This window comes from Peromyscus maniculatus, chromosome 14 (genome assembly GCF_049852395.1).
Source record: "Peromyscus maniculatus bairdii isolate BWxNUB_F1_BW_parent chromosome 14, HU_Pman_BW_mat_3.1, whole genome shotgun sequence".
NCBI classification, from domain to species: domain Eukaryota; kingdom Metazoa; phylum Chordata; class Mammalia; order Rodentia; family Cricetidae; genus Peromyscus; species Peromyscus maniculatus.
Genome location: NC_134865.1, coordinates 17,585,912 through 17,611,557, shown reverse-complemented (window position 1 = coordinate 17,611,557; position 25,646 = coordinate 17,585,912). Strand labels below are relative to the sequence as shown.

At 41.2% G+C, this 25,646-nt stretch overlaps 1 protein-coding gene across 6 annotated transcripts in view; it reads left to right on the top strand.

Annotated features, from left to right (window-relative positions):
• Positions 1–25,646, top strand: part of Akap6 (A-kinase anchoring protein 6) — a 504,011-nt gene that overhangs the window by 367,114 nt on the left and 111,251 nt on the right. For all 6 annotated transcript variants that reach the window (XM_076550667.1, XM_076550669.1, XM_006975274.4 and 3 more), the window contains 2 exons: positions 252–400; positions 17,773–17,893. In XM_076550667.1, the coding sequence (XP_076406782.1) occupies positions 252–400; positions 17,773–17,893 (270 nt within the window). The remainder of the gene's footprint in view (positions 1–251; positions 401–17,772; positions 17,894–25,646) is intronic.

Below are 25,646 nucleotides of genomic sequence, written 5' to 3'. Positions count from 1 at the left end.
CTCAGGGACACTTTGTAATATTTACCAAGTCTTCTGAGAGTTCATTTATTCAGGTCATATTTTAAGGAAGAGCGTATAAGATTCAGATCTATAATGTCATTCTGTAATATGCCCAACTGATCCCATTAAATCCAGCCCTACCCAGGCAGTATAATGATGTGAGCAATTCCCTTTCTTTCCGTTGTTACCCCTTCCTTGAAATGCAGTCCTTCTGGATTAAGAGAACGGTTCTTCTTGGCCTCTCTCTCCAGGCTGAGGTTCAGCTCTGCTACCTGGAAGCGCAGAGGGATGCCGTGGAGCAGATGTCTCTCAAGCTGTACAGCGAGCAGTATACCAGCGGTAGCAAGAGGAAAGAGGAGTTCGCTGACATGTCCAAAGTGCAGTCCGTGGGAAGCAACGGGTAAGGATGATCCTTTTGGTTGTTTTCTTCTCACGAACCTACTTTGTCAGCGATGCCCAGTATCGGGTGCTGGCAGGCGTTTCCTTTCTCGCTAGTAGACAAGGAAAGGCTCACTGGAGTGCTGGAGCCAAGGACCGTGGGTTTTATCAGCCGCTACCATCTAAGTCAAAACTTCCGAACTTTGTTACTGTCTTGTAAAAGACAGCCTTGTGTTTCTTAGGAGTGTTTTCGAGACTATATTTTATCGATAATATTGGTCTTTCTCCTTCATAAATTGTTTTCAAAATTGATATCCCCTCCCTTTGACCTCACTGTCTAGGTTAAGGTTTGTTTATCAAATTTCTAAAAACTAGAACCTCACTGGACACGTGGAAGGACACAGTATAGAGATCCAGTCATTGTTTAGGAACCGTGGTTTAGCCACTTAGATTCACACATAGTCAGCAGGAACTGGAGACTAGTTCTTGACCTTTTTTTTTTTGTAATATTTGAGACAGGGTCACATGTAATCCAGGCTGGACTTAAGCTCACTTTGTAGCTGTGGCTGACCTTGAACTCCTGCCTCGCCTGCCTCTGCATCCTATGTACTGAGCTGACAAATATGAACCATGAACGGCGGCGGCAAGAGCACCTGCGCCCCATGACATGTATGGTTCCATGTAGATAGGAGCAGCTGCCAACAGTCTTCAATAACTGTTACGTCTTTAGATATTTCTAAATCTCTCAAAGCTGTACAAACATTGCCCAGTGTATTCAAATACTGCTGTTTTCTAACTCAATTCTAATATTTAGTAGATGATCATTAAAGAGTAAAAGAGAGGAAGTTAAATAATTTCATAGTTTTCATAGCTCGGTAATAATCATCCTTAATAAAATGTAAGTGGTCACCTTTTCACTTTTACACTGGGGCTAGGCAACCAGAGACAGACACTATTCACCAACGTTATATTACATGTTTATATAATGTAGAGATAACTCTATCCAGAAAATTCCTTGAAGGTAGCATAAAAGAAGTCTTTTTTTTTTTTTTTTTTGCACTTGGGTGCATCTATCTTTTTTTTTTTCTTTTTGGTCTTTTTTGGGGACAGGGTCTCACTGTGTGCCTCTGGCTGTCTTGGAACTCTCTATGTAGACCAGGCTGGCCTCGAATCCAGAGATCCATCTACTTCTCTGCTTCCCAAGTACTGGAATTAAAGGTGTGTACCACCATCCCTGGCTTGCATTTATCTTTCCGAGCATTTAGATTTATAATGGACTTTCAACCCTCATTCAATGTTATGGGTTAAATTAGTACATAGGTTAGAGATTCGGTACTGTTATAGTAACTCAGGGTATAAGAATATAAGAAAAATACCAGGGTCATAATTTTGTTTTGAACTATCAGGCTGTTTTCTACAGGGGAGACCTGCTATCTATTCCATAGACTTGTTTTACTTGATTCAGTAGACATTTTTCTGTTCACCAAGAGGTGGGGGCAGCAGCCAATGAGAAGGAAAAGGCTAAATCTTACAGCATGAACGACAAGCTGTTTGCGGGCCTTAATGTGCTTTAATTTCTCAAAGTGCCTAAGCAGTCTCTGGTGTGCATGCAGGCACAGACTTCAGGTCACATTTCCCTGTTTTCTAAAGCCTTTGGATTGAGCAGCACCGCGTGCTTCTGACCTCAGATTCCAAGGGCCCAACCTGAGCACTCACTCTGGGCTCCAGGCATCATAAATCTGTCCTGGGAACTGCTTAGTTAGCAACAAGCATTGTTCTGTGACGTGGGAGTGGGTGAACTTTCCTGATAGCCTTTGTTTGTGCTCCTTAGGGTGCTGAGGGCTGTGCATTGTGCAGAAATTTAAGAGTGCGCTGAAGGAAAGCCAGCCATTTAACAGTATGAACAGAAACCTAGGCAGCGTTCTAGTCTCTGTTGACACACAGGAAAGCACTGTCTGAGAAATTCCTGGGGGTGAGGTTATCTGAGGTGTCTTGCCCTCAAGACTCTGCTCCCACAGTCAAATCTGTAATTCCGAAGCCTTGAAAACACAGCCTTGTAAAATTATTTACTCCAATGATAGATACTCTTCACTAACCATTCCTTTTGTTGTATAAAATGAGCACTGTTTCCAACAAGTAAATGTGGGAATAGCGTGGGCTTTCCAGGGTCTGTATTTCAAATGCAGAATCAAATAGACTAAAGAGAAAAATGAAGTCAGTAATCCAATTCATGTACTTCCATTTTCTCACATCCTCATTCTCACATACTTGCTCAGACTGTGTGCGAATGTAGGTGTAGAAGAATTCTTCAGAGAAGACCCAACTGCTGTACTGAATGGCACTCTTAAATTTCTACAGGTTTTCTATCACAAAGCTATTCCTTCTGAAATGAATTTATTACCTGTCTGGCTTGGTGAGAAGGTGTTTATTAGGGCGGTATGTCAAAGTTTATACCCAACTATCAGTTTTGTGCTTAGCAATTCTGAATGGATGTGGTGAGAGATTCTTCCGGAACACAAAGGAACATGCTCTGGCAATACAGCATGTTCATCTTGGGAGATATTTGACTTATGCATACCATCACGGGACCATGGCTCCTGGGTGGCCTGCAATAGATGAGTCTTTGTGATTCTTTGGGGGAATAAACACTGTTACTTTTTATTTCAGTGAGAGCAGTATTGGTTTGTTTTGTTTCTTCCATCAAGGAAGTCTTCACAAGGTCCTACTATGTGCACGGCCCAATGCTCTAAGTGTAGCTAATCAGGACCACTTGCATTCTGTATACTTCATAAACAGTGACCACCTCCTTTTTCAGGTGTTTCTTCCCATAAAGATGTTATCTGATTTCACTTTTCAAATAAGGTTCAACTGTGCGGTCCAATGCATTAAGTAGCTCTGTACTTGCTGAGGAAACTTAGTTTAGATGATTAGCCATGTCTTTTCTTCAACATACAAATTAGGGAATTAAAACATCCAACAGCTTAATGATTCACTAGCCCAGGATAGAAGACTTAAGATGAAACTAAAAAAAAACCACAGCTCAGAACCCTAGGTCAAGAATGTAACGGTTGCCAGGTGTGGCTGCAGAGCTAACATCTCAGCATGCAGGAGAAAGAGACAGGCAGACCGTGTTTGAGGGCATTCTGCAAAACAGCAAGATCCGGTCTCAAAACTCCCTGCCCAGACAACAAAAACAAAACAATAAGGCAGGTGATCCAAACAGTCATACCACCTCCTCTCCGAGGATCTGAGCTGTACCCTCGACAGAATTTCATCATAAACCCTGCATTGTGAAAATTCCACACTGTATAAGGCTTACCATGGAAAAATACAATAGTCCTAAGGAAATTTTATTCCACAAAGATGTTTCTGGCAAGAAACTGCAAAAAATGGTGTATGATGGAGCATGCCTGTGAGTTCAGCTACTTGAGGACATGGAGACAGGAAGCTCACTGGAGCCAAAGACTCGAAGGGTAGTGAGACCCTGTATCCAAAAAGCAGAACAAAACCCTCAGAAACCCCCAATTCAATCATTAATTAGGCCAACATTTTTAAGTGCTTTCTGTAGTCAAGCTCTGTGTAAAGTGGAGTTTGGCTGGGAGAAAGTGGGGTGGTATTTATACTTGGAAACTCATAGTTTAGTTTTAGGAACAGGCAGATCTATCACCTAAGTGGTCTGAAGTCTTCTAAGTATTGAGTTGGAAACATATGAGGGTTTGAAATGAGCTTCTGGACAGCTGGAGTCCATTCTGTGTCCAGGAGAACTAGAGCAGGCCAGGGAAGGCAGTAGAGAGGGCCCCGAAGGTGACAGAATTTCTCAGTGTACTCTAAAAAGTACTTACTGAACACCTACAAAGTCAGACCGTAGCTTAGTGTGTCATTAAGTCAACATTTAGCTGTGCAGTAGGAGAGGGGAAATGGTGTAGTTGGTTTTTTGTTTGTTTGTTTGTTTGTATTTACTCTTTGGGGGGCCTGCCACCCAGCTCCCAAATAAATACATGGAGACTTATACATACTTATGAATGCCTGACCTTAGCTTGGATTATTTCTTGCCAGCTTAAATTATCCCATCTACCTTTTGCCTCTGGGCTTTTATCTTTCTTTATTCTATATATCCCTCTTTCCTTCTTACTCCGTGGCTGGTTGGCTGGCTTCTAGCATCCTCCTCCTCTTCTCTTTTTCTCGCTTCTCCCTCTTCTCTTTTCCTATTTATTCTCTCTGCCTGGCAACCCTGCCTATCCCTCTCCTGCCTAGCTATTGGCCATTCAGCTCTTTATTAGACCAATCAGGTGTTTTAGGCAGGCAAAGTAACACAGCTTCACAGAGTTAAACAAATGCAACATGAAAGAATGCAGTACATCTTTGCATCACTAAACAAATATTCTACAGCATAAACAAATGTAAACACATCTTAAAATAATATTCCACAACAAAGCAGGGTTCTTGAAACTGGTGAGATGGATGCATGAGGCACAGCAGTGTCCCTGAATCCAGGGTGATTTCCCGAGTTTAAAGCTTGGCATGTGCTTGGTACTCACACGGATAAGTCACTAAAGCTGATGTGGAGCCAGCCAAGAGGGAAACATGGTCTAGAGTATTGCCACCTGTTTTCTATTCTGGAAATCAGGGTAGAATGTTGAAAGAATGGGGGGAAATGTTTGAGAAAGAGGTTAACTCCAGCTCTTTAATCACTGAGTATATGGTCTGAACCACAATCACCAGGGGAACCTTAAAACTAAAAGCATCCCCTCCCCCTACCTGTTTGCCTCACCTGCTTGCCCTACAGCCTAAAATTCTCATTCTCTAGGCAGGGTGGGGGCGGGGGATGATTAGGCCTAAAAGCTCATCACTTGCTGAGAGCCTGTGCCACCGGTTTTTAGAGTGCTCTCTCTGAGTCAGCAACATCAACGCCTCATATGAATACCATTTCTGGGTTTCAGTCCATACCCATGAATTTGGAGAATTTGGGAGTGGAGAGTACATCCATCCTAAGTGAACAAGCTTCCAAGAGTGATTTCTAGAAGTTTGGGAGCCACTGCTTTGGACAATGGAAGTTCTCAGGCTAGGAATTAATGTAAAGTATGGTAAGAAGACTGAAGTCTGAAGATATGATGAGGTGAGTCCTGAGAGGACTGTGGGATAAAGGGAATGAGAGAGGGGAGGTACTCTGATGCCCCAGTTGCCCAAAGGTCTTTGGTGCAGGTAAAGACAATATTTACTGAGTACCTCTTAAACAGAGGTCATGCAAAGCACTGGGGATGTGAGGTCAATGAGATACAAAGAATTTTGACAGGCAGACATAACTCAGCAGAGGATGGTAGGGCTTAGAAGTGACAAAAAATATTTTTCCTCAAGGAAGTAGACTGTGAAATCAGCTTGGACAGTAAAGGAAGTCCCAGCATGACAAGTGACAGTATTCTAGAGTCTGGAGAGGTGACTCAGTGGGACAGAGTACCTAATCTTCAGGCTCAAGGATGTGAGTTTGAATCCACAGCCCTCACATCAAAAGTGGCACCCCACATAAACACTGGGGTTGGGGTGTGATCTCAGAGACCGGTGGCTCACTGAGAACTCACAGGCTAGCCAGACTAGCCAAAACAGTGAACTTCTGGTTCAATGAGCTACCCTTTCCAAGGCAACATGGTAGAGAATGATGGAGGACACCACCACCTGGGATCCTACTCTGACTTCTACTTGGGTGCACACAAGCATGCACACTCATGTCCATGCACTACACACACACACACACACACACACACACACACACACACACACACACACACACACACCATAAAACCAGGATTCTGAAAGAAGTATGAAGAATATATTAGTATGCAAAAAATTACACATAGGTTAGTTAAGAGGCCAAGAGTAATAACACAAGCGTGTTGCCTATAATCTTGAGTAGTTGGAAAGCTGAGGCATTGTGGATAATTATAACATTTTTTTATTTCAATTAGAACCTTTCCTGATATGTTACAAAACTTCTAAAATTAAGACTGCAAAATTGAGAGTTCCAGGTAGTATCTCAGCTGACAGTAATTGAGGGCTATAGTTCACCATTATTTCCTTTCGTTAAGCTAAAGCTCCTGTCTGCATAAGATGCACACGAGAGCAAGCTAGTTAACATTCCAGCATGCTCATGCCTATGCACACCTGTGTAGATGCCAAATGGCTACTGAGGAGAGGATCTACTGAGATCCCCACAACTGGAAGAGATTGCCTGTTGACAGCTGCTGGAGAAGAGAGAATCACTTTTCTTTCCTGGTGTGGCCACTAATAAGCTGCCCATGCCTCTGGGAATAACCCCATACCCATGCACATATGGGCAGTACTAACTGGACTCAATGGGTTATTAAAAAATGATTGTCATCAGAGAGCCTTTATCTAGCAATGTGTGGAAACCGATTCAGATATTCATGCCAAACATCCGTCCGAGCTCAGGGAATCCTGCTGAAGAGAGGGAGGAAGGATTATAGGATCCAGAGGGGTCAAGGACATCACAAGAAAACCCACAGAAACAACCAACCTGGCTCATAGGAACTCACAGAGTCTGAACCAACAACCAGGGAGCCTGCATGGGACTGACCTAGGCCCTCTGCATGTATGTGACAGTTGTGTAGCTTGGCCTACTTGTGAGACTCCTTACAATGGGAGCAGGGGCTGTCCCTCACTCTTCGGCTGGCTCTTGGGATCCTATTCCTCATACTGGATTGCTTTGCCCAGCCTTAATACAAGGGGAGGTGCTTAGTCTTACTGAAAATTGATATGCTATTCTTTGTTGATAGTCTGGGAGGCCTACCTTTCCCTAAATAGAAGAGGAGGAGTAGATGGAGTGGATGGAGTGGATGGTGGGGGTGGGGTGGGGGTGGAAAGGAGGTGGAGGAGGGGATGGGAGGAGAGGAGGGAGGGGAAAATGAAGTCAGAATGTAAAATACATAAATTAATTAAATTAAACTATGTTTTAAAATAAAAAGGAGGACATGAAGTTAGGAGGGAGATATAATTAAGATATAGCATATACCTGATTTTAAAATCTATACATTCTTATCCATGATATTAGATATACTTAGAATACTTCTAACTGCACAAAAAAATATTTATCTTTAGAGACAGTCATGTGTCTAAGTTCGTCAATGAGAACGTGTACCAGGTTACGAACTAAGACTCGAATTTCAGGGTCACTATGCTCCTTTGTGGCTACCCAGCCTTGATCAAGACATTGAACCTTGGGTGGAGAGATAGCTCAGCATCTTAAGAGCACTGGCTGTTCTTCCAGAGGACCCGGGTTCAATTCCCAGCACCCACATGGCAGCTCATGACTGTCTGTAACTCCAGTTCCAGGGGATCTGACACTGTCATACAGACATACATGTGGACAAAACACCAACACACATAAAATAAAAATAAATTCTTTAAAAAAAAAAAGACATTGAACCTCTCCAAGATTCAACATGGGAGTAGAAAATGGGAATCGTTATCCTAGACTACTCAGGCAAATTTCTGCAGCAAGACAATGTGACAATTTATTAGAAAATACAAAAAATATAAGTGAAAAAAATCAGTAAATGAAATATTTATTATGTAAATATTGCATTTCTGGGAGTAGCGTGAGATAGTAGGAATGCAAAGATGCACATAAGATTTCATCTCCATAGTCTGGAGGGAGAGACAGGGAGACAAAGAGAAAGAGCCACTTGCTAGAGATACAACATTCGAAATCACAATTCCAGTATTATGGGGCTATTGAGGCTGACTAACGCAGTCTGACTTGAAAGTTTGAGAGAGACCTAGGAGAGGAAGGGACACTTGCATTGCCTGAAAAGATGTGTCCAGTGTAGTAAATGGGAGAATGGTGAGGAGGGGTTAGGGGCAGCCTGCAGGGTTAGACAGGAAGTACACAGAGGGTGTCCACTGAAGAGTCTGTGTATCATTTGATGTTGAAGGAATGCACAGAGATGTTCCCAACTCTGCTTGCTTGGGCCAGGAGGGGTTCCCAGGGGAGATTTTAGAAGATGCCTCATTATCTTTGTGCAAGGCTTCCTGCCTCCGGGGGAAATTGAACAATGCTTGTTGGAAACTGGGGGGATGTAGCTAAAGGTTATATTTTATATTGAAGAAAATAGAAATGCCATTTCCTCAACATACAAGAGTTTAGCATAAAATTTCTTCCCAACCATATATGAGTTATTCCTGCACAATGGCTTGAACGAAATGGCAAAAGACTAAAAGTGTGACCGGAAAGATGAGGACAAGACATGCCTCCTGATTAGTGTGAAAAAGACATACAAAAACACACAAACAACACCCCCAAAGAGAACTGATATTGACAAGTGAGAAGAAATGAATCACTACTTAAAATATTGCTTGATTAAAGACCAGGTTTGTTTCTCTAAATTAATTAGGCAATAAGATACGCTGAGTGACTTTAAACACCTGAGAAGAGACGTAATCACCCCGGCTTTCACTGCTGCAGGTGATTTCCTGGGTTTCTATTGAGCAACAGGCCCCAAGTTTCTATCCAATGGAATGCAATTGTGCTCATCCCTGCCCACCCCCCAACACACACACACACAAAGAGCATTTTGAATTTCTGTTCAATGAGTGTCCTTGGAACCTGCTTACATAAAATATTCTCTATGGGTTTCCTACCAGTCATAGAAATGAAGTACTGGGTCTTCACATGCACAGTAGTGAAATTATCCTTACAAATAAGCTGAATAGTAGACATCCTCAAGCAACCATCGATATTTCCTGCATTCCTACTTCTTCTGAGCCTTCCTCTGTCCCATAGAGTAAGTGGCCAGCTGATTCAGATCCCTTAGGCTCCTTCTAGGGTGAGTAAAAGAATTATCAAAATGCAACATTTAGTTAAAAAAAATAGCCAGGCTCAGTGTTGTGTATTCTGAGTTACCCAGGAGAATAAAGCAGTAAGATCATTGGAGCCCAGGAGTTTACTAAAATAGGCCCATACCAGGGGCCAACAAATCAGAGAAGGTTGTAATCTACTTTGCAGAGAGGTATGACTTCAAAGTTAACAGTACGGTCAACTAATAAAGATTTATGTATATTGTTTCTGTTTACAGTTCAGGGTGCTGGAGATGGTAAAAACAAAACAAAACAAAACAAAAAACCTAACAGATCTTGAGAAGGCACCTAGGATAAACCTCATCAAACACACTGTAGTGTGCAGAGCAGAACTATTTCAAAGTAACTCCTATTGATCATTCTCCCATCTTCTTCCCCAAAGACATGTTACATTGCAAAATTACTGATAATAAGGCAAAAAACTTCATTAAAATGACTTAGGCAACGGGCGGTGGTGGCGCACGCCTTTAATCCTAGCACTTGGGAGGCAGAGGCAGGCGGATCTTTGTGAGTTCGAGGCCAGCCTGGGCTACCAAGTGAGTTCCAGGAAAGGCGCAAAGCTACACAGAGAAACCCTGTCTCGAAAAACCAAAAAAAAAAAAAAAAAAAAAAAAAAAATGACTTAGGCAAAAATAAAATAATGCTAAAAAAATTTAGAATTTTTTTATATAACGTATATAATGTATAACGTATCTTCAAGAATGGCTGTGATTTGGCACTAGGAGTTCCATCCTCCAAAGAAAAGAATAAAATTTCACTTCATTATCAACCCATAGTCTTATAAATAATATATATCAGTTTGAAGAAATGTCTTAGTCATTAAGACTGGACAGAAAGTTCTCCTTGTTATTTGAATGGGAAATGTATTTGACATGCTTTTTGAATATGTGGTACCCAGTTGATGGCATTGTTTTGGGAAGCTGAGGAAACTTTGGGACCTAGAGACCTGGTAAGCCAAGGTGGGTCACTGAAGATGGGCCTCATATTCACCTATGGTTCTGTACTGATTCTCTGGTTCCTGGACCAGTGTCGGTGTGAGAAATTCCACTCCACGTCCCCACTACCATGGAGTCAGTCCTCCATGCTTTCTCTTGCTGTGACAGAGTGAAATTCTCTGAACCAATGGGTGAAAATGAATCCTTTCTCTCTAAAGTCACAGCAATGAGATAGTACCTAACAGACTTCCCTATAGGTTTGTTTGTTTAGAGTGCAGGAATCAAATCCAAGTCCTTGTGCATACCACAGAAGTGCTCTATCATTGGAAACACCCCATCCTCTCCTAGTGCCCCTTAAGCGAAAGAAAGGGGTCTCTGTTGTCCTAACTCTTAGTGTGTGGATGGAAGCTGCACAATCATATCAGAGGCTAATTCAATAAGGGTAGTTGATAAGTAACTAAAAGCCCGAGAATAGCATGCTTTGAACACGGTCAGCCTCCATGGAGACAAAGTCCTCTTTTGCTACCAGATTTTGAGATTGGGCAGCAGAGAATTATTTTCAAGTTAACTCGTGTCATAACTCAAAGGTAAATATTTCCTATAAAGCACTTGGAAATGGATGATACCTGAAGTATGGTGGCTGTTTTTTTACTAAGGGGTAAGCTCCCAAAGCCACACCAGCATGTGAGTAGCTTGGCTTGGATCCTGAAACCTCATCTGTGCATACATTAATGGAAGGCTCATTTCTAGACAACAGCCGGAGCCTCTTACTTTGTCTTTGGAACTATCGTTTCTTCCTTTGTTCTCCCAAATTTCATTCTAAAATTTTTTTTTTTTTTTTTTTTTTTTTTTTTTTTTTTTTTTTTTTTTTTTTGGTTTTTCGAGACAGGGTTTCTCTGTGTAGTTTTGTGCCTTTCCTGGGACTCACTTGGCAGCCCAGGTTGGCCTCGAACTCACAGAGATCTGCCTGGCTCTGCCTCCCAAGTGCTGGGATTAAAGGCGTGCGCCACCACCGCCCGGCTCATTCTAAAATTCTTTAGAAAGTTTCTTAGTTCAATAGCTTAGTTCAATCAGAAAAGTTGGTCAAGGGTGTCATTTCCTTACAGCCCTACAGAATCCTGTAAAGGATAAAAAGGACACTCAGCAACCTATGTGGGCATTTCTAAATATAGGGATATGTCTGTTATTTCAGTGATAGGTGCTTGTGGACAGGTGGTCTATGAGAAATGAAGACCAATTATTAACACGTTTCTTATCTTGACTTTACTTTTCTTAGATATTTTCATGTCTCTGTGTGTATATATATTTGTGTTAATTTGTGTTATATATAAAACACATATACATAGATATATATGTGTGTATATAATATACACATAGATAGATAGATAGGTAGGTAGGTAGATAGATAGATAGATAGATAGATAGATAGATAGATAGATAGATAGATAGATAGACAGACAGAATTACTTCCGGAAAGAACTTCACATTCTTTTTATTTATTAATGGCAAAGTCAGGCTTCTTGTCTCCTGAGGTAGCTGTTCATGAATTTTCATTCGAAATAGTAAATTAGTGTCCATATTTTAATATGTTTAGAATGAAAAGGGATTCCATATGCAACTGTACCTAACCATGTTCCACGCCTGGAAAGCTAAATTTTATTCTTTAATGATATTATGATTGGGCTACATGCTACTGTTATATCCCTCTTTCATGCTTACATACTGCATGGAGTTGATACTAGTGGGAGATTCCAGGCTATTATTAATATTAAATTATATTTTTGTAAGATTTTCTTACTGCTTCTTTTTGTGTCTTTAAAAAAAAAAAAAAAAAAACCAGGAGCAAACTTCCCAGCTCAAATAATGTGAACAGTGAATACTTAGTGAATATTTGGGGAAAGAATCAATATGCTAAAGAAGCTAGGAAACTAGGGTAATTTACTAAAACTTTTAGTATAGGCAGATGGGTTTTTAGATGTTTGTTAGTGTGAATGAACCATTAAAAAGGTATATGTATGAAATACATATATATGTATATATAATACTCAGCTTAAGGTAGAAAAGCAATTGACAGTTTAGCATTTTCTTCTCTTCAACCTATAATCTCTAATTTGATGATTTCTTAATTTGGTTGTCTGTTTGAATCAAAATTCCACGGTGGGCCAAGATGGGACCTCATATATTCACACACACCTCCCATTGATTTCACTTGGGTGAAACTTTATCGTTTAAGCAAAGTTTAAGTTGAAATGTTGAGTTAATGATGCCCACTTTAAATACCAAAGGCTGAATGCATTTGTGTATTAAACACTTAGCTAGTCAAACAGAATTCCCACTAGGATTCAAGAGAAGAGTCATTTCTTGGAACTATGTTCCAAGAAACATACATACATACATACATACATACATACATACATACACACACACATGTATAGCCATTCTATCTGCAGGAAAAAAAATAAAAAGAAATAAAAAATAAATCAACTTGATAGTATTTCAATTTTTGATTTAAAAAGTCTGGGAATCTTTTTAAACATTAAAATGGGCAAAGTAGGATGATGAGCAAGATTCTGGGAAATCATTCTGACAGTCAGCTTTCATTGTTAAATCCAAACTTAGGAATAAACACTGAAGAAACATTTGTACATTTCTCAACACGCTTGCCTCTTCTCTCTGTTGATGTCTGGTTCTGTAATTGTCTTCGTCACTGTTCTACTGCTGTGAAGAGACACCATGACCAAGCCAACTCCTATAAAAAAAGAAAACATTTAATTGGGCTTGGCTTATTGTTCAGAGGTTCAGTCCATTGTCATCATGGCAGCAGGCATGGCAGCCATGGTGGTGCTGGAGAAGCAGTTGAGAGGCACATTCTGATCTGCAGGCAGAAAGAGAGAGGGGGAGACTGGGCTTGGCATGGGCTTTTGAAACTTCAAAGCACACTCCCAGTGACATAGTTCCTCTAACAAGGCCACACCCCAGAATCCTTTCAAATGGTGCATTTGCATTCAAACATATTAGCCTATGGAGGCCATTCTTATTCACACCACCACATTTACCATCAACTGAACGCATTCCTGATTCTACATTTGTCTAACAAAAATTGACTTTGAGTTAGACTTTTGTTTCCACAATTAAACTTTTAAACTGCTTAAAATGGAAATACTGTACTTAGAACAGAATGTTCAACTCTTAAGCCCTGGGGATGAGATAAGGATGGTGGCCTTGCCTCGTACACATGACCACACACCCAGTTAGGTAGATCCTCAGCACTGCAAAACAAATGCAACCATTTTCTCTTTTATTATGAACCAATTTAACATAGGTATATGACCATACAAAGAAAGAGTGTTTAAAGGAAAACTGTTAGGTGATGTGTCTTCTTTATTGTGCTTACATAGAGCATAACTGAGCTTTTATTTTTTAATAACATTTTTAGAGAGAACATAGCATGTTTGTAGAATAGAAGGAAGGTATACTTTAAGATCATTTAGGAATCCAGGAAAGGAGATTAGCTAGGGAAATAGCTCCGTTCATTCAGTGCTCGCTGCAGAAGATTGAGTATCAGAAGTCAGTCCCCGGACACTAAATCAAAAGGCAAGTGTGGGCTGCACACACTTGTCTCCAGTGTGGACTAAGAACTCAATGCCTCATCCAACAGCAGCAGACAGCTTGTGCTGAGGTCCTTGGTAAGAACACTAATAGAAAGGAAGAGTTCGGCAGGCCTAGCAAAAGCCGTTGGAAAAATTTCCATGGTTCAAAGCCTTTTATGATCTTGCCTTTATTCTTCATTTATTTCAAGTCTATTCATTAATAATTCTCATGTTCATAAATTTCCTTTAGCTTTCCCATACAAAAGTGAACGAAAGGAATAGGAAGGTAGCTCATCAGTTGAGCATTAATATATGCGATCAGTTTAAATAAACAAATGTATCCTAAAAAACACTGAAAAAAGAAAAGACTAGCCCACCAACTCCCTGCAAAGTTCAAATTAAAATTACCTCGAGATTTCATTTTGCCTCAATCAGAATGGCTAATGTTAAAAAAAACTCCCCCATGGTCTCTGCTTCAGTTTCTGCCTCCAGCTTCTGTCCTGACTTCCCTTCATGATGGACTGTAATTTGTAAGTAGAAATAAACTCCCTCCACCCTGGCAAGTTGCTTTTGGTTGTGATGTTTGTCACTGCCTTAGTTTGGGTTTTTATTGCTGTGATGAGACACCATGACCACTGCAACTCTCATAAATGAAAACATTTAGTTGGGGTGGTGGCTTACAGGTCAGAGATTTAGTCCATTATCATCATGGCAGGAAGCATGGCAGCACGCAGGCAGACGTGGTGCTGGAGCTGAGAGTGCTACATCTTGACTCAGAGGCAACAGGAAGTCGACTGACAGTGACACCAAGTGAAGCTTGAGAAAAGAGACCTCAAAGCCCCACCTCACAGTGACACACTTCCTCCCAAAAGACCACACCTACTCCAACAAGGCCACACCTACTCCAACAAGACCACACCTACTCCAACAAGGCCACACCTACTCCAACAAGACCACACCTACTCCAACAAGGCCACACCTACTCCAACAAGGCCACACCTACTTCAACAAGACCACACCTACTCCAACAAGGCCACACCTCCTAATAGTGTCACTCCCTTTAGGGCCCATTTACTTTCAAACCACCACAATCACAGCAACCAAAACCAAACTGGAACACCTTAGAGAATAAGAGAAAGGTGCATTTTAAAATCAGCTTTGAAGCTTTAAATAGATGATAGCCTCCTTAATGTATTCATTCTTCTTAGGGAGTGATGTCTTAGTTGATGCTCAGGTTTTCAGATCTCCCATTCTCCATTTTTTCTCTCCAAAATGACAGCTGAGCAAATAGAAGTTTGCATGACTTTGTGATTCTTGAATGCAATGGCTAAACATAGGGTTTTGCTACAGGCTGGCTAGATCGTCTCAGGCAAGTTGCACCTTGAGGACAGCTGTGGTTGTTGTACTTTTTGTTATCTCTTGGCTTGCTCATGCCCTAGTAGAATTCTGGCTGATTAAGCCTCATCTCAGCCCTCATGGGTCCTACCAAATTTCAAAGAGGCCTGGCATCACATGCCCATGCTGGACCCCCACCTGCCTGTCCTAAGGTTCACTGTGCCTTTGTTACCATGGTAACACCTCTGCCCAGCTTAGCCATTGAACTTTCAGAAATCTTGGAGTCAGTTCTTGGAGAAGATTAGGTAACAAAGTGTTAACAGGAGTCTTAATCAAAACTAGCTCCTCCCCCAGACCCACACATCTCCTCACCTCCTCCTACATTCTCCCACACCCACACCCCCACCTTTCTCTCATCCTTCCATTGTCATTTTGGTCCTGCTTATTGGAGCTGTACCACAGAAGACAGTCTCTTCTACAGTCCCTAGCAGGAGATGAAGCTGAGGATTGTGGGTGTTTTGCCTCCCCCTCAGCCTTCCTCACATGCTTCCTCTCTAGGACTTGGGCTGAAAGAAAAGGGGGAATACATTAGAGTATCTATCTTTCCCTCCTGTCTTGACTTGGTTCAGGTTCTCTAAGCCCGCTTAAATGAAGAACTGATTATTTCTTTCTCCTTTTGGTTTTAATCCTCCTCCATATCCTACTCTATAAATTTTGTGGGTTGCATTTTCACTTTTCCTCAATTTTTATTGGGAAAGGATAGCCATAATTTCAGATGTCTTTTTAAGTGACCACACAAGCAAATACTTGATAGAAAAAAATGTCCCTGTAGTGAGTAAATCCACCAACACAGTGAATCAGATCAGACCAAATTAATAAATCCAGGTTTAATCTGAGCAGAGCCTTCCCAGGTGGTCCCCAGAAGTAGGAGAAGCCATGAGGGGGAACTGCAAGGGGAAGGCTTGGGCCTGACCTTAAAAACCCTCAGGGTGGGTGGAGTTCCGGGGGGAGGAGCAGCTGCTTGGTAGGTTTTCTCAGGGGCGGGGTTTGGAGAGGGCAGATCCAGGAGAGATTCCCAACAGTATTTAGTAGTATTTACTATTCACAGACTAACTTTGAAATCTTGATGGCTTATTTAGCCTCTTATAGAGGTTGGTTTGTTGTTGAGTGGGAATACTAATTCATATTTCACGGGTATACTGGAAACCCCTTGCTATTCAGAGTGTGGTCCCTGGACCAAAAGCATGGACAACACTGGGTAGATGCAGACTTGCTGCAAGTAGGAAGAGTTAGTACCTTCATTTTCTCAGCTGTGCCCCTATCTTCAAAGCAGTGCTGTAGGCCACCGTAGACAGGCTGAAGTTTCAGTCTGCAGCAGCTTGACATACCATCAACGTCTAGTGAACACTTACCAATCAGTTCCACAATCAAGAACCTCTGCAATGATGTAAAAACAATTAAAGCAAAATAGGCAGTTCCAGACTTAGTTTTCCCACGGCCAGACCCACTGTAAACTAATTTGACATACCAATTAAGTATATGGTATGCATTTTCTTGAAAAGCCATCTGACAGAGACAGGAACATAGTAATAAAATACCCCATTGACTAAGCCACATTCACAGCCGAGGTCACCACTCCATGAGCACTAACGGGGCATTTGCCCCCCGTTGAGTTGGACAAAATTGTAGTATTGCTCTTAAGGGTGGTTTGGAGGTGGGAGGACAAAGTCATAGTTTTCATCCTGTACTTCCATTTTCTGATCACAGTGTTTTAGAAGAATCTGGGCTTTACTTATTCACCAGGCTTTCAATAGAGAATCACATTAATCCTGTTAAGCTCCTTATTCTAATGATTTATTTTGTTGAAAACCATAGTGATCCTCCTTTGAATTTTAATGATCGCTGGCTATTCAGAGATTCATTGTTTTGACTTCCTGTCCTTACCTTTGTTTCCTGCATGTCTGTGGGGAACACCTGTCTCATACTGGATCTGCCACCGGTTCTCACTGGCTTCCCAGAATCACTCAAGCCTATCTGAGTGTTAAGCTGCAATGCTAGTTACTCATCCATGACCATAGATGTAGGATACATGTTTGCAGAGATAGGCAGATAGACAGCAGAGGGACAGATGAATGATTGAGTCATTTCCCAGTGAAAATAATACTTTTGATTTGTTAGCATATGTTATCGTTGCTGAAAAATCTAGATAATATTTTTATGAATAAACTTATTGAGGAGTAACGTCTGGGAAATTTAAATGAGAAAGCAATTCAGATTTTGAAAGTGTTCTCTTGACCCCAAATCTGGGACTGTGAAAACTTCAGCAAGTCAGTGACCCTCTGTTTCTCAGTCCGTGAAGTAACGGTGCTTCTTTTCAAGGACATAGTCTTTGTTTAGAAAGGGTTAGCCAATGGTAGTCGCAATGGTGTGGCTCCGGAGTGAGAACAGGAATTACATGTTGTGCTTTCAAAATCTAGGAAGTACTGTGTCACAGCCTTAAGTTCCTACTTTGCCCTCTGTGTGACCATACAGAGGGTTTTTCCTTCTCTTTGTACAGATATTCACCTAGGAACACCATGGCTTTTCAAGAATATATTATTCTAATAGGAGATTTTAACAACTACACTGTATTTATGCATAATACATTTTTTGTGCCTTATCTTCAGGCTTCTGGACTTTGATTCAGAATATCAGGAGCTCTGGGATTGGCTGATTGACATGGAGTCCCTCGTGATGGACAGCCACGACCTGATGATGTCAGAGGAGCAGCAGCAGCATCTCTACAAGGTTAGAGCTACCCTTCCCTGCTTTTACTGTGCTGGGAAGATCTGATTAGCCTGACAAGTCTCTCTCTCTCTCAGGATATCTTTGTGTTCATTGTATGTATCATGGTGTCTATTAGAATTCCCTTCCCTGTCCCCAAACTCATTTCTATCCCTAGTGTGCTGACAGGCTGCACCGACATCATAATTGCAAGAAAGTTCCCTTTATCACATTCCGTTTGGTGTAATTCCAAAGAAGGACAGAGCTTTATCTTCAAGATGAATAGCAATAAATGAAACTGCATTAATAAGAATGACTGAAACAAAACCTGGGATAGACGACGGGCTGGTAACACTTAATAGCGTGTGTCTTGATTGGCGCACTCAGGTGGATTTGATCCACCCCTTTAGATCTTCCCAGAAGAAAGAAATTTACCTTGATTTTGTCTTGTTGTTACCAAAGTGCAGGGCTCATGCAATCTAAGGCATGTGAGCGATTCATAGAGCAGACTTTGTCATTAAGTCTGTGCATTTTCAGGTGGTTTAAGAATGCTTGCTTGGAATTCATATTGATTTCAGGCCATCTAGCTGATAACTATCTATATTACTTCCATGTCTGCTAGTTCCCTCCTTAACCTAGAGTGTTTTACCAATTCTATTTCAATAGTCTTAAGAAGTCCTTACAAAACAATCATGTGATTTTTACTGGGGAAAAAAAAATGACTGTAAGATTCAGAGTCCCCGAAAGAGCTGTGGGGGAGAGAGAGGGCCGCTCGAATGAAATATCAGCTGCAGTAAATCTTCCTCATTTAAGCCATTTTTATTGGAGTAATTCTGACAGTTGTCATCCTTGAATTGCTTTGAGCATATGGCATATTTCAAAGAGCAGATTGTGAATCATAAAAAATAAAATTAATAACTAACCACAGAATCAGCAACAGTATAATGACAAGAAACAACCACCCTCTAGCTTTTTAAAAATTCTTAGAGAATGAGAAGTACACTCAAGGTCAAATAAAAGTTATCTTCTTCAATTTTACCATTTTCGGTAAACTTTCTTTAATAAAGTATTTTAACTTCTGTCTCCTCTAAGGAGAGAGACATATACTTTTGCAGTGTCTGATTGACATTAATTATTGTCCCTTGGGAATCATCTTAGTTAAGAAAAGATAGAGGCTCCCTAGGGACTCAGTAAATGGGGACATTTTACTCTCTGAAGAATTCTGTCCAGTACTGATGTTGTTCGGTGACTTTTCTGTTTCCTGTAAGAATAGCTGTCCGCACTACCCAAAATATTTTTTGACATAACATTGTTTGAGTAACAGTTTCCAACTCATGTAACTAAAGCTAGGCTATTTCACATCTCATGACAGGATCAGAAATTACATCTGAAAAATGCTCACAAATCTATTATTAATTTAGTGCTAGAAAAATATTGTATTTCTAAACCAGTATCTCAGAACTTATTGCAGTCACATTGCCAAGTAACATTGCTTTTCTTCTTGATGCATTTTATATTTTGCATATAAGCCACTGTTTTTCTGAAACATTGCTATTCTTTGTCAAAATCACAGCCATATAATTTACATCACAATTAATAGGAAGTCATTGAATGAAGAAAGCCGTTGTCTTTGTCTTGCGGTTTCCTCGTGAGTGCTTTGCCTGAGAGTTCCCACTCTGGCACACTGAGGGTGATTATTCCACCCACTCGGGGCTTCTGGGTTAGAGTGTTTTTCCAAACGTTTCCCATTCTGTGCTGTTTTCCTCTGTGACTCACCCTGTTACTGTGCTTCTGCTTTTAGGTGTTCAACATAGACCAATATTCTCTTGCATTTGATTTGTTAAAAAAAAAAATACATCACCAAGAAACCAAGGGAAAATTCTACAGGTCTGGAAGGGTTTTGGTGTGAGCCCCAAATAGGTGGAGAGGTCTGGAAACTTCCAAAGCAATCCTGAGGATATGGTGTTAGGAATCCTATAGAAGTGTGGCTTTTAGATTAGAAAAACTGACTGAGAATTAGTTTGAGGTCTTGCCCAAGAATCCCTAGGGCTTCCTGGGTCAGGTCAGCATTTTCAATACTTCATTCCTCTGTTCTAATCTGCTTTTTCGGGAATCCACTAAACTGATGACTTATTAGAGGGGAACTTGTAGCCTATCGATCAAAGACAGTCCTGGAGGAGTGGAGCTCTTTAATTGTTCCGCAGGTCTTCTTAGGCTTTCAAATGCCATGAAACCACCTTGATCATCTTTAATTTTCACATTAGTTTCTACCACCCTTGCTTATCAATGCTTTATCAAAATTCTTACTAAAAGCACCACTGATGTTTGGGCATAAAGGACATTTGGAGTTTGTGGGACCATGCCTCCCACTCCTGAGCCTGTGACAATGTAAGATGATCTACACCTGCTTCCGAGAGTTCCTAACCTATCTTATTTAACCTATCTTCATTTCTTTTTTTACATTTTGTGTGTGTGTGTGTGTGTGTGTGTGTGTTTACATGTACCTGTGGAGGTCAGAGGACAATTTATGGGAGTTGGTTCTCACCTTCTACCAGGTGGAAGCCAAGGATCAAACTCATGACCTCAGGCTTGGCACAAGGTATCTCTACCTGCTGAGCTATTTTGCTGGTCCTTTTCATTTATTAAAAATGTTACCATCAGGAGAAATGCCTTTCACTTATCACACACACACACACACACACACACACACACACACACACACACACACACACTGTGGGAGCCCACAAAGGTTTCCTAGTGAAATCTGAGCTTGCTTTATCCAGCAGGGCTGCATTAAGGGATGGCTTGACCACGTGCATGGTCACCAGGTGTCCTGGATGGTCTGCACTTGGCTGTTCTGGGGGAAGGTCTTTTGCTCCCTTGGTGTTCCTGTAAAAGCCCTTTAGTAGAGACAGAAGGGGCTGATGGGTTTTGACCCAGGCCCTCCTGAGGCTGTCCTGTGTTTCTATCTGTCTTTCTTCTCTATATTTCTATCTACCTATTCCTCATTTCTCCCTGCTCAAGAGTACCCTGGGGGAAAATGTGGGGGCAGCCCCCCCACACAACACACAAGTATGATAGCACATGCCTAATACAGGCCTATAATCCTAGCTAAGAGTATAGCTTTGTGGGAGAGTGTGTACATAGCATGCATGTGTGAGGCCCTGGGTTCAAAGCCCAAACAACAATGAAAAACATAAACGAAGCTCTTATCAGGTGGTGCAGTTGAAAGGAATAACTGTGAAATTTCTAGAAGATCTCTTGAGTGAAGGTAAAAACTAAAGCAAGCATGGACAAGGGTAGCCATTGTTCCTCCTGTCACTACGTAAAGTCTTTGTTCCTCTGTCCCTGGGTAGCTTGGTGCTCTGTTCCCTGACTCTTTCTGTGGCACAGCTGGTTGTGTCCAGATCAATGCATCTGTACAGTCCTGACTGAGCCCCGAGGTCCACATCTGAAAATGTCAGTTTAGAGAAAACCTAGATTTTCTAGTCTCAGAAAGTGAAGTTCATTTAGCATTTTTTAATACGAGCTGCTGATTTCCTGGTTGTCCCAATACGCTTTTTTATTTTGCTCTCTGCTAGAAAACCACCTACCCTTATCTCAGCACGTGTTCTGAACAGAACAGTTCTGATAATATGTTGTTTATCCAAAGCCAGCCAAACACAGAGGAAAATGTACAGGGCAAAAATGGCTCTGGATAGGCAAAGAATCCGTTGATACAAGATGATGTAGTTTAGAAGCCTCAGCAGAGCCATGAAGTACAAAGTATTAAGCCCCTTCTTGTTTTCAGATTGTTAGGCATGTAAGACCCTTTTCTTTCTAATTAATTTTAAACTACATCATTTTGAGGAAAAACTCAATTCGTATTAAGAATGAACTACTCTCTCACTTACATTTTCTTTCCAGTTTTGAGGCAGTGAGTGAGCCAGCAGCTTCTTCCCACCCCCTCTCGGGCGCGCTACCTCTGAAGAAGAGTCTTCTGTGTCTATTTTTTAATAAACACTGGCAGTGCCTTCAGCCTAGAAAATACAAACATCATCCCTTCTTGTTTTTTTTTTTCTTCCCCAGTCAAGGAGACATTGCTCCCACTCTCTCACAGTCCTGCTCTCCGTTCTTTCTACCTTCCTAAGTAGGACAATTTAATTTGTCAAAAGTAACCACTGTGATTTCCAAAGTTCAGCTCCTATTTGGACTAGAGTTACAAAGCCAGAATTCATAATCGCGGGGAGCTGTCACTCTGATGGTCTGCTTGTGCATTAACTATTAATGGAGAAATATTTAAAAATCCACTTGCAAAGGAAAAGCTCCATTTTTTTTTCATTCCTGTAGATCAAAGGTGGCATTATTCTTGGGCTCAGGGAAGCTCAATCACCTGCTCTCATCCTACACATTTTGTAGACTGAGTGGCCTGGAAAGAAGTCATCGGTGGGAGCTGAGCTTTGCCGCTGTACTGTTGTTCTCTTGGAGAGTCACCCACCGCTGACTGCGGAATGCTTTAAGGGTCTCCCTCTCTGGGTCACCTGACCTCCACCTGTGCTATGCCACCTACAGAGCATAGACGGCAGAGTGTGTCACCATCCTGTGTTGATGTATGATGCCAAAGGAAAGCTTAGCCTCAACACCCAAGATGGACTCTGGTGGTTTTTAGAGTGGAACAAGAGTTAGTTGCAAATGGTACCAACAGATGTGTGCCTTAAGCGAATCCTTTAGCTGTGCCTCATCAGTATTATCATATGATTTCCAAGGGGGTAAAAGGAACCCTTCCAGGTATAATCTGAAATAAGTACTCACCAAGACTTTACTGCCAGGAAATTCACAGCAGAATTTTTTTTATATATTTAATTTAAAAATTTTGTTATTTACTTATGTTTATATATGATTATTTATATATTTATTATATGGTCGCACATTTCATGGAAACAATACAAGTTTTCTGTATCTTTCTCCATTAGCATATTTTCTAAATGTCCTATTTGTAAGAGGAAAAAAACCTATTTGCTTAGCTTAATAGTTACTGAACATATTGACTAATTTTTTTATGTCTATGAATTTCAAATTGTTAAGAATCTTCATGAAAATATTAAAAAGATTTTAAAAAACTGTACTAGATATTGTAGCATATTTCCATGGTCTCAGCTACACAGGATGCTGAGGGGGGAGTCCCTTCAACCCTGTTACTGGGACTAGGGAACATAGCAAGACCTCATTTCAAAAGAACATTTTAAAGTGAAAATACAAATCAGAACTGGGGAAAACTTGCATAGATCAGAGGCTGCATCTGTGAGAAGAGTTGATCTACCTGATGCAGCCCATAGCCTGTAGCATCCTCCATAGCTGGTAGAAAGAAGTTGCTTGGTGGCCAAAGCAAAGGAGATGTGCTCACACAATGCACATTTTTCCCATGAGAAGAGTCATAATCATTCCTTTAAAGAAGCTGAGCTCACTGGACACACATATATCATCTCTTAAGAGTGTTTATCAAGCCGGGCGGTGGTGGCACACGTCTTTAATCCCAGCACTCAGGAGGCAGAGGCAGGTGGATCTCTGTGAGTTCGAGGTCAGCCTGGGCTACCAAGTGAGTTCCAGGAAAGGCGCAAAGCTACACAGAGAAACCCTGTCTCGAAAAACCAAAAAAAAAAAAAAGAGTGTTTATCAAGTATTTACTACAGGTAAAATTGCAAACATAATATCTATAGCCCCTGAGCTAATTCACAGTTCAGTGCCTTAGTTGCCAAGGAAATTTTAGAGCACAGATCTCACCAAGAGACTCCTGTGAATGAAAGTTAACCAAGCAAAAGAAAGGCCATGGGGGTGAATTAGACTGAGAGGCAAATGAACAAGGAGGAAAACTCGAAAGAAAAACCCAAACAGCATTTGAGACATAACAATGAAAGAACCAACTTGGAAATGATTATTAGAGGGAAGAGTACAGTTTGGGGGAGGGGGACAGGAAAATGTTAGTGTAGGGAATTTGGGTGTGTGTTTAAAAGACTTTGCCACTTTAAAATAAGTGTGTATGGAGTATGATTAGATAGTTAGAGGAATAAGAAATATAGAGTAAAAGAAGATAAATGGGACATACTTGGCTTGTTATTTTACAACGATTGATGCCAAGATGATGTTGTCATTGCTACGAACTGATCATAGAAAACACATTAATCATGCTATGCCTATATTTTATAAACTCACGAATATCAACCCTCTGGGATAGATTCCTTTCATTTTGCTCTGGACTAGCTGCTCTAAATAATTTCAGATGTTGCTTGATACTGGCATGGCTAAACTTGTGTTCCTAAAACTATAGTGCGTATCTGCTTCGTGGTCCAGGCTGTGGCTACTAGGCTTAGGGTTGAAAAATATCCACTAAGTTTATTTTTTTTTTTAATGTTGGTTTACAGAATAGGAATGTGAACCCAAAAGTTGAATTCTGCTGGTTAGGCTGCATACTGGGATTTCAGTACCGAACTTTGCATTTCAATCTTGATTGTGCCGAATGAAATAAGTTACTCATCATTGAAGCAGTCAGAATAGAATGTACCAGAGAGAGCAGGCACACAAGCTTCATGATAATTTTTTACCTCATTCCTAGATGATTAATTGAATAGCCTAATTGTATGTTACATTAAAACTCCATTAAGATAAGAAAAATATGCTTAAAATCATTATAATTTTTCAAATAACATTATCTAGTCACTTTTAGAGTGACCAGAACTGATCTAGGAATGAATTTGTTGTTCCATCTTTATTAAAGTTCAAAAAGTCCTCAGATTAACTGTCACATTAATTTGAGTGCTGATGAATCACTGTTTGATATGGATACTCAAATTTATATTTCTCTCTCTTTAATTTAAGAGAGGGTGAAACTCTTCCCGGAATGTTTAGGAAAAGAAAAAGTAGACGAATGTGGTTGCCGAACAACCTCTGAAACCCGCTTCCTGCTGGAGCCTGTAATTCCCATTTGATCCACTTTTTCAAAAACGGGGTGTGGGGAGAAGAAGGATGTTAGGGGAACAGGATGCCAAGAAACCGTTGGCTCTGTGTGGAGGGCGAGGAAGGGAAGCCTGGCCAGCAGGCTCTGGCTCCGGCGGTGAGCTGCTGTCCGGAAGGTGCGTTGGCTCTGGGGCTGGCCTTGCTGCATTGTGGTGCTCGCTCTTTCTCTGGCCTGGCCGGCTCTGGCCTCGAGTGGATCAAACAGGCTGTGGGGGAAAATTTCCCTCATTTGCATCACTTCTAGACAGCCCTGTCGTCCTCTTTGCTGACAGGAAATCACTGTCTTTGTCACCTTTTCTCAGGGCCCTCCTTTTGGCAGAGATGGGCCATGTGACCACGCTTAATCACAGCAACGGGGCTGGCTGGAGACTCTGACATGTTTTCCTCAGCGCTTCAATAAATGGGGTAGAGGAGCCAGTAGGAAATGATTACATTAATTTCGGAGTGAAAAGACAATTAACACTTGAAGGCCTGATGCTCTGATGCGAGAACCTATGGAATTATTCAAATCAAAGTTAATTTATCCAAAACTTGTGAGAACTATCTGCTTTAGTACAACTGTTTGGTTTTTGTTTTATGTCACTCTTGAATAGTGGGAGCTGGGCACAGCGGAGGGAGAATGGGAAGAAGGCGGGGAGAGAGGGAGTATTTGGATGTGAGAACGAGAGAGGAGGGGAGAGGAAAGAAGAGGAAATCCTAGCAGGCATTAGCTATGTTTGAAAAAGCAACTTAACTGGGCTAACCCTTCCCCATTTGGGGCTGGAGGCTGGAGCATGTAAAACACTCC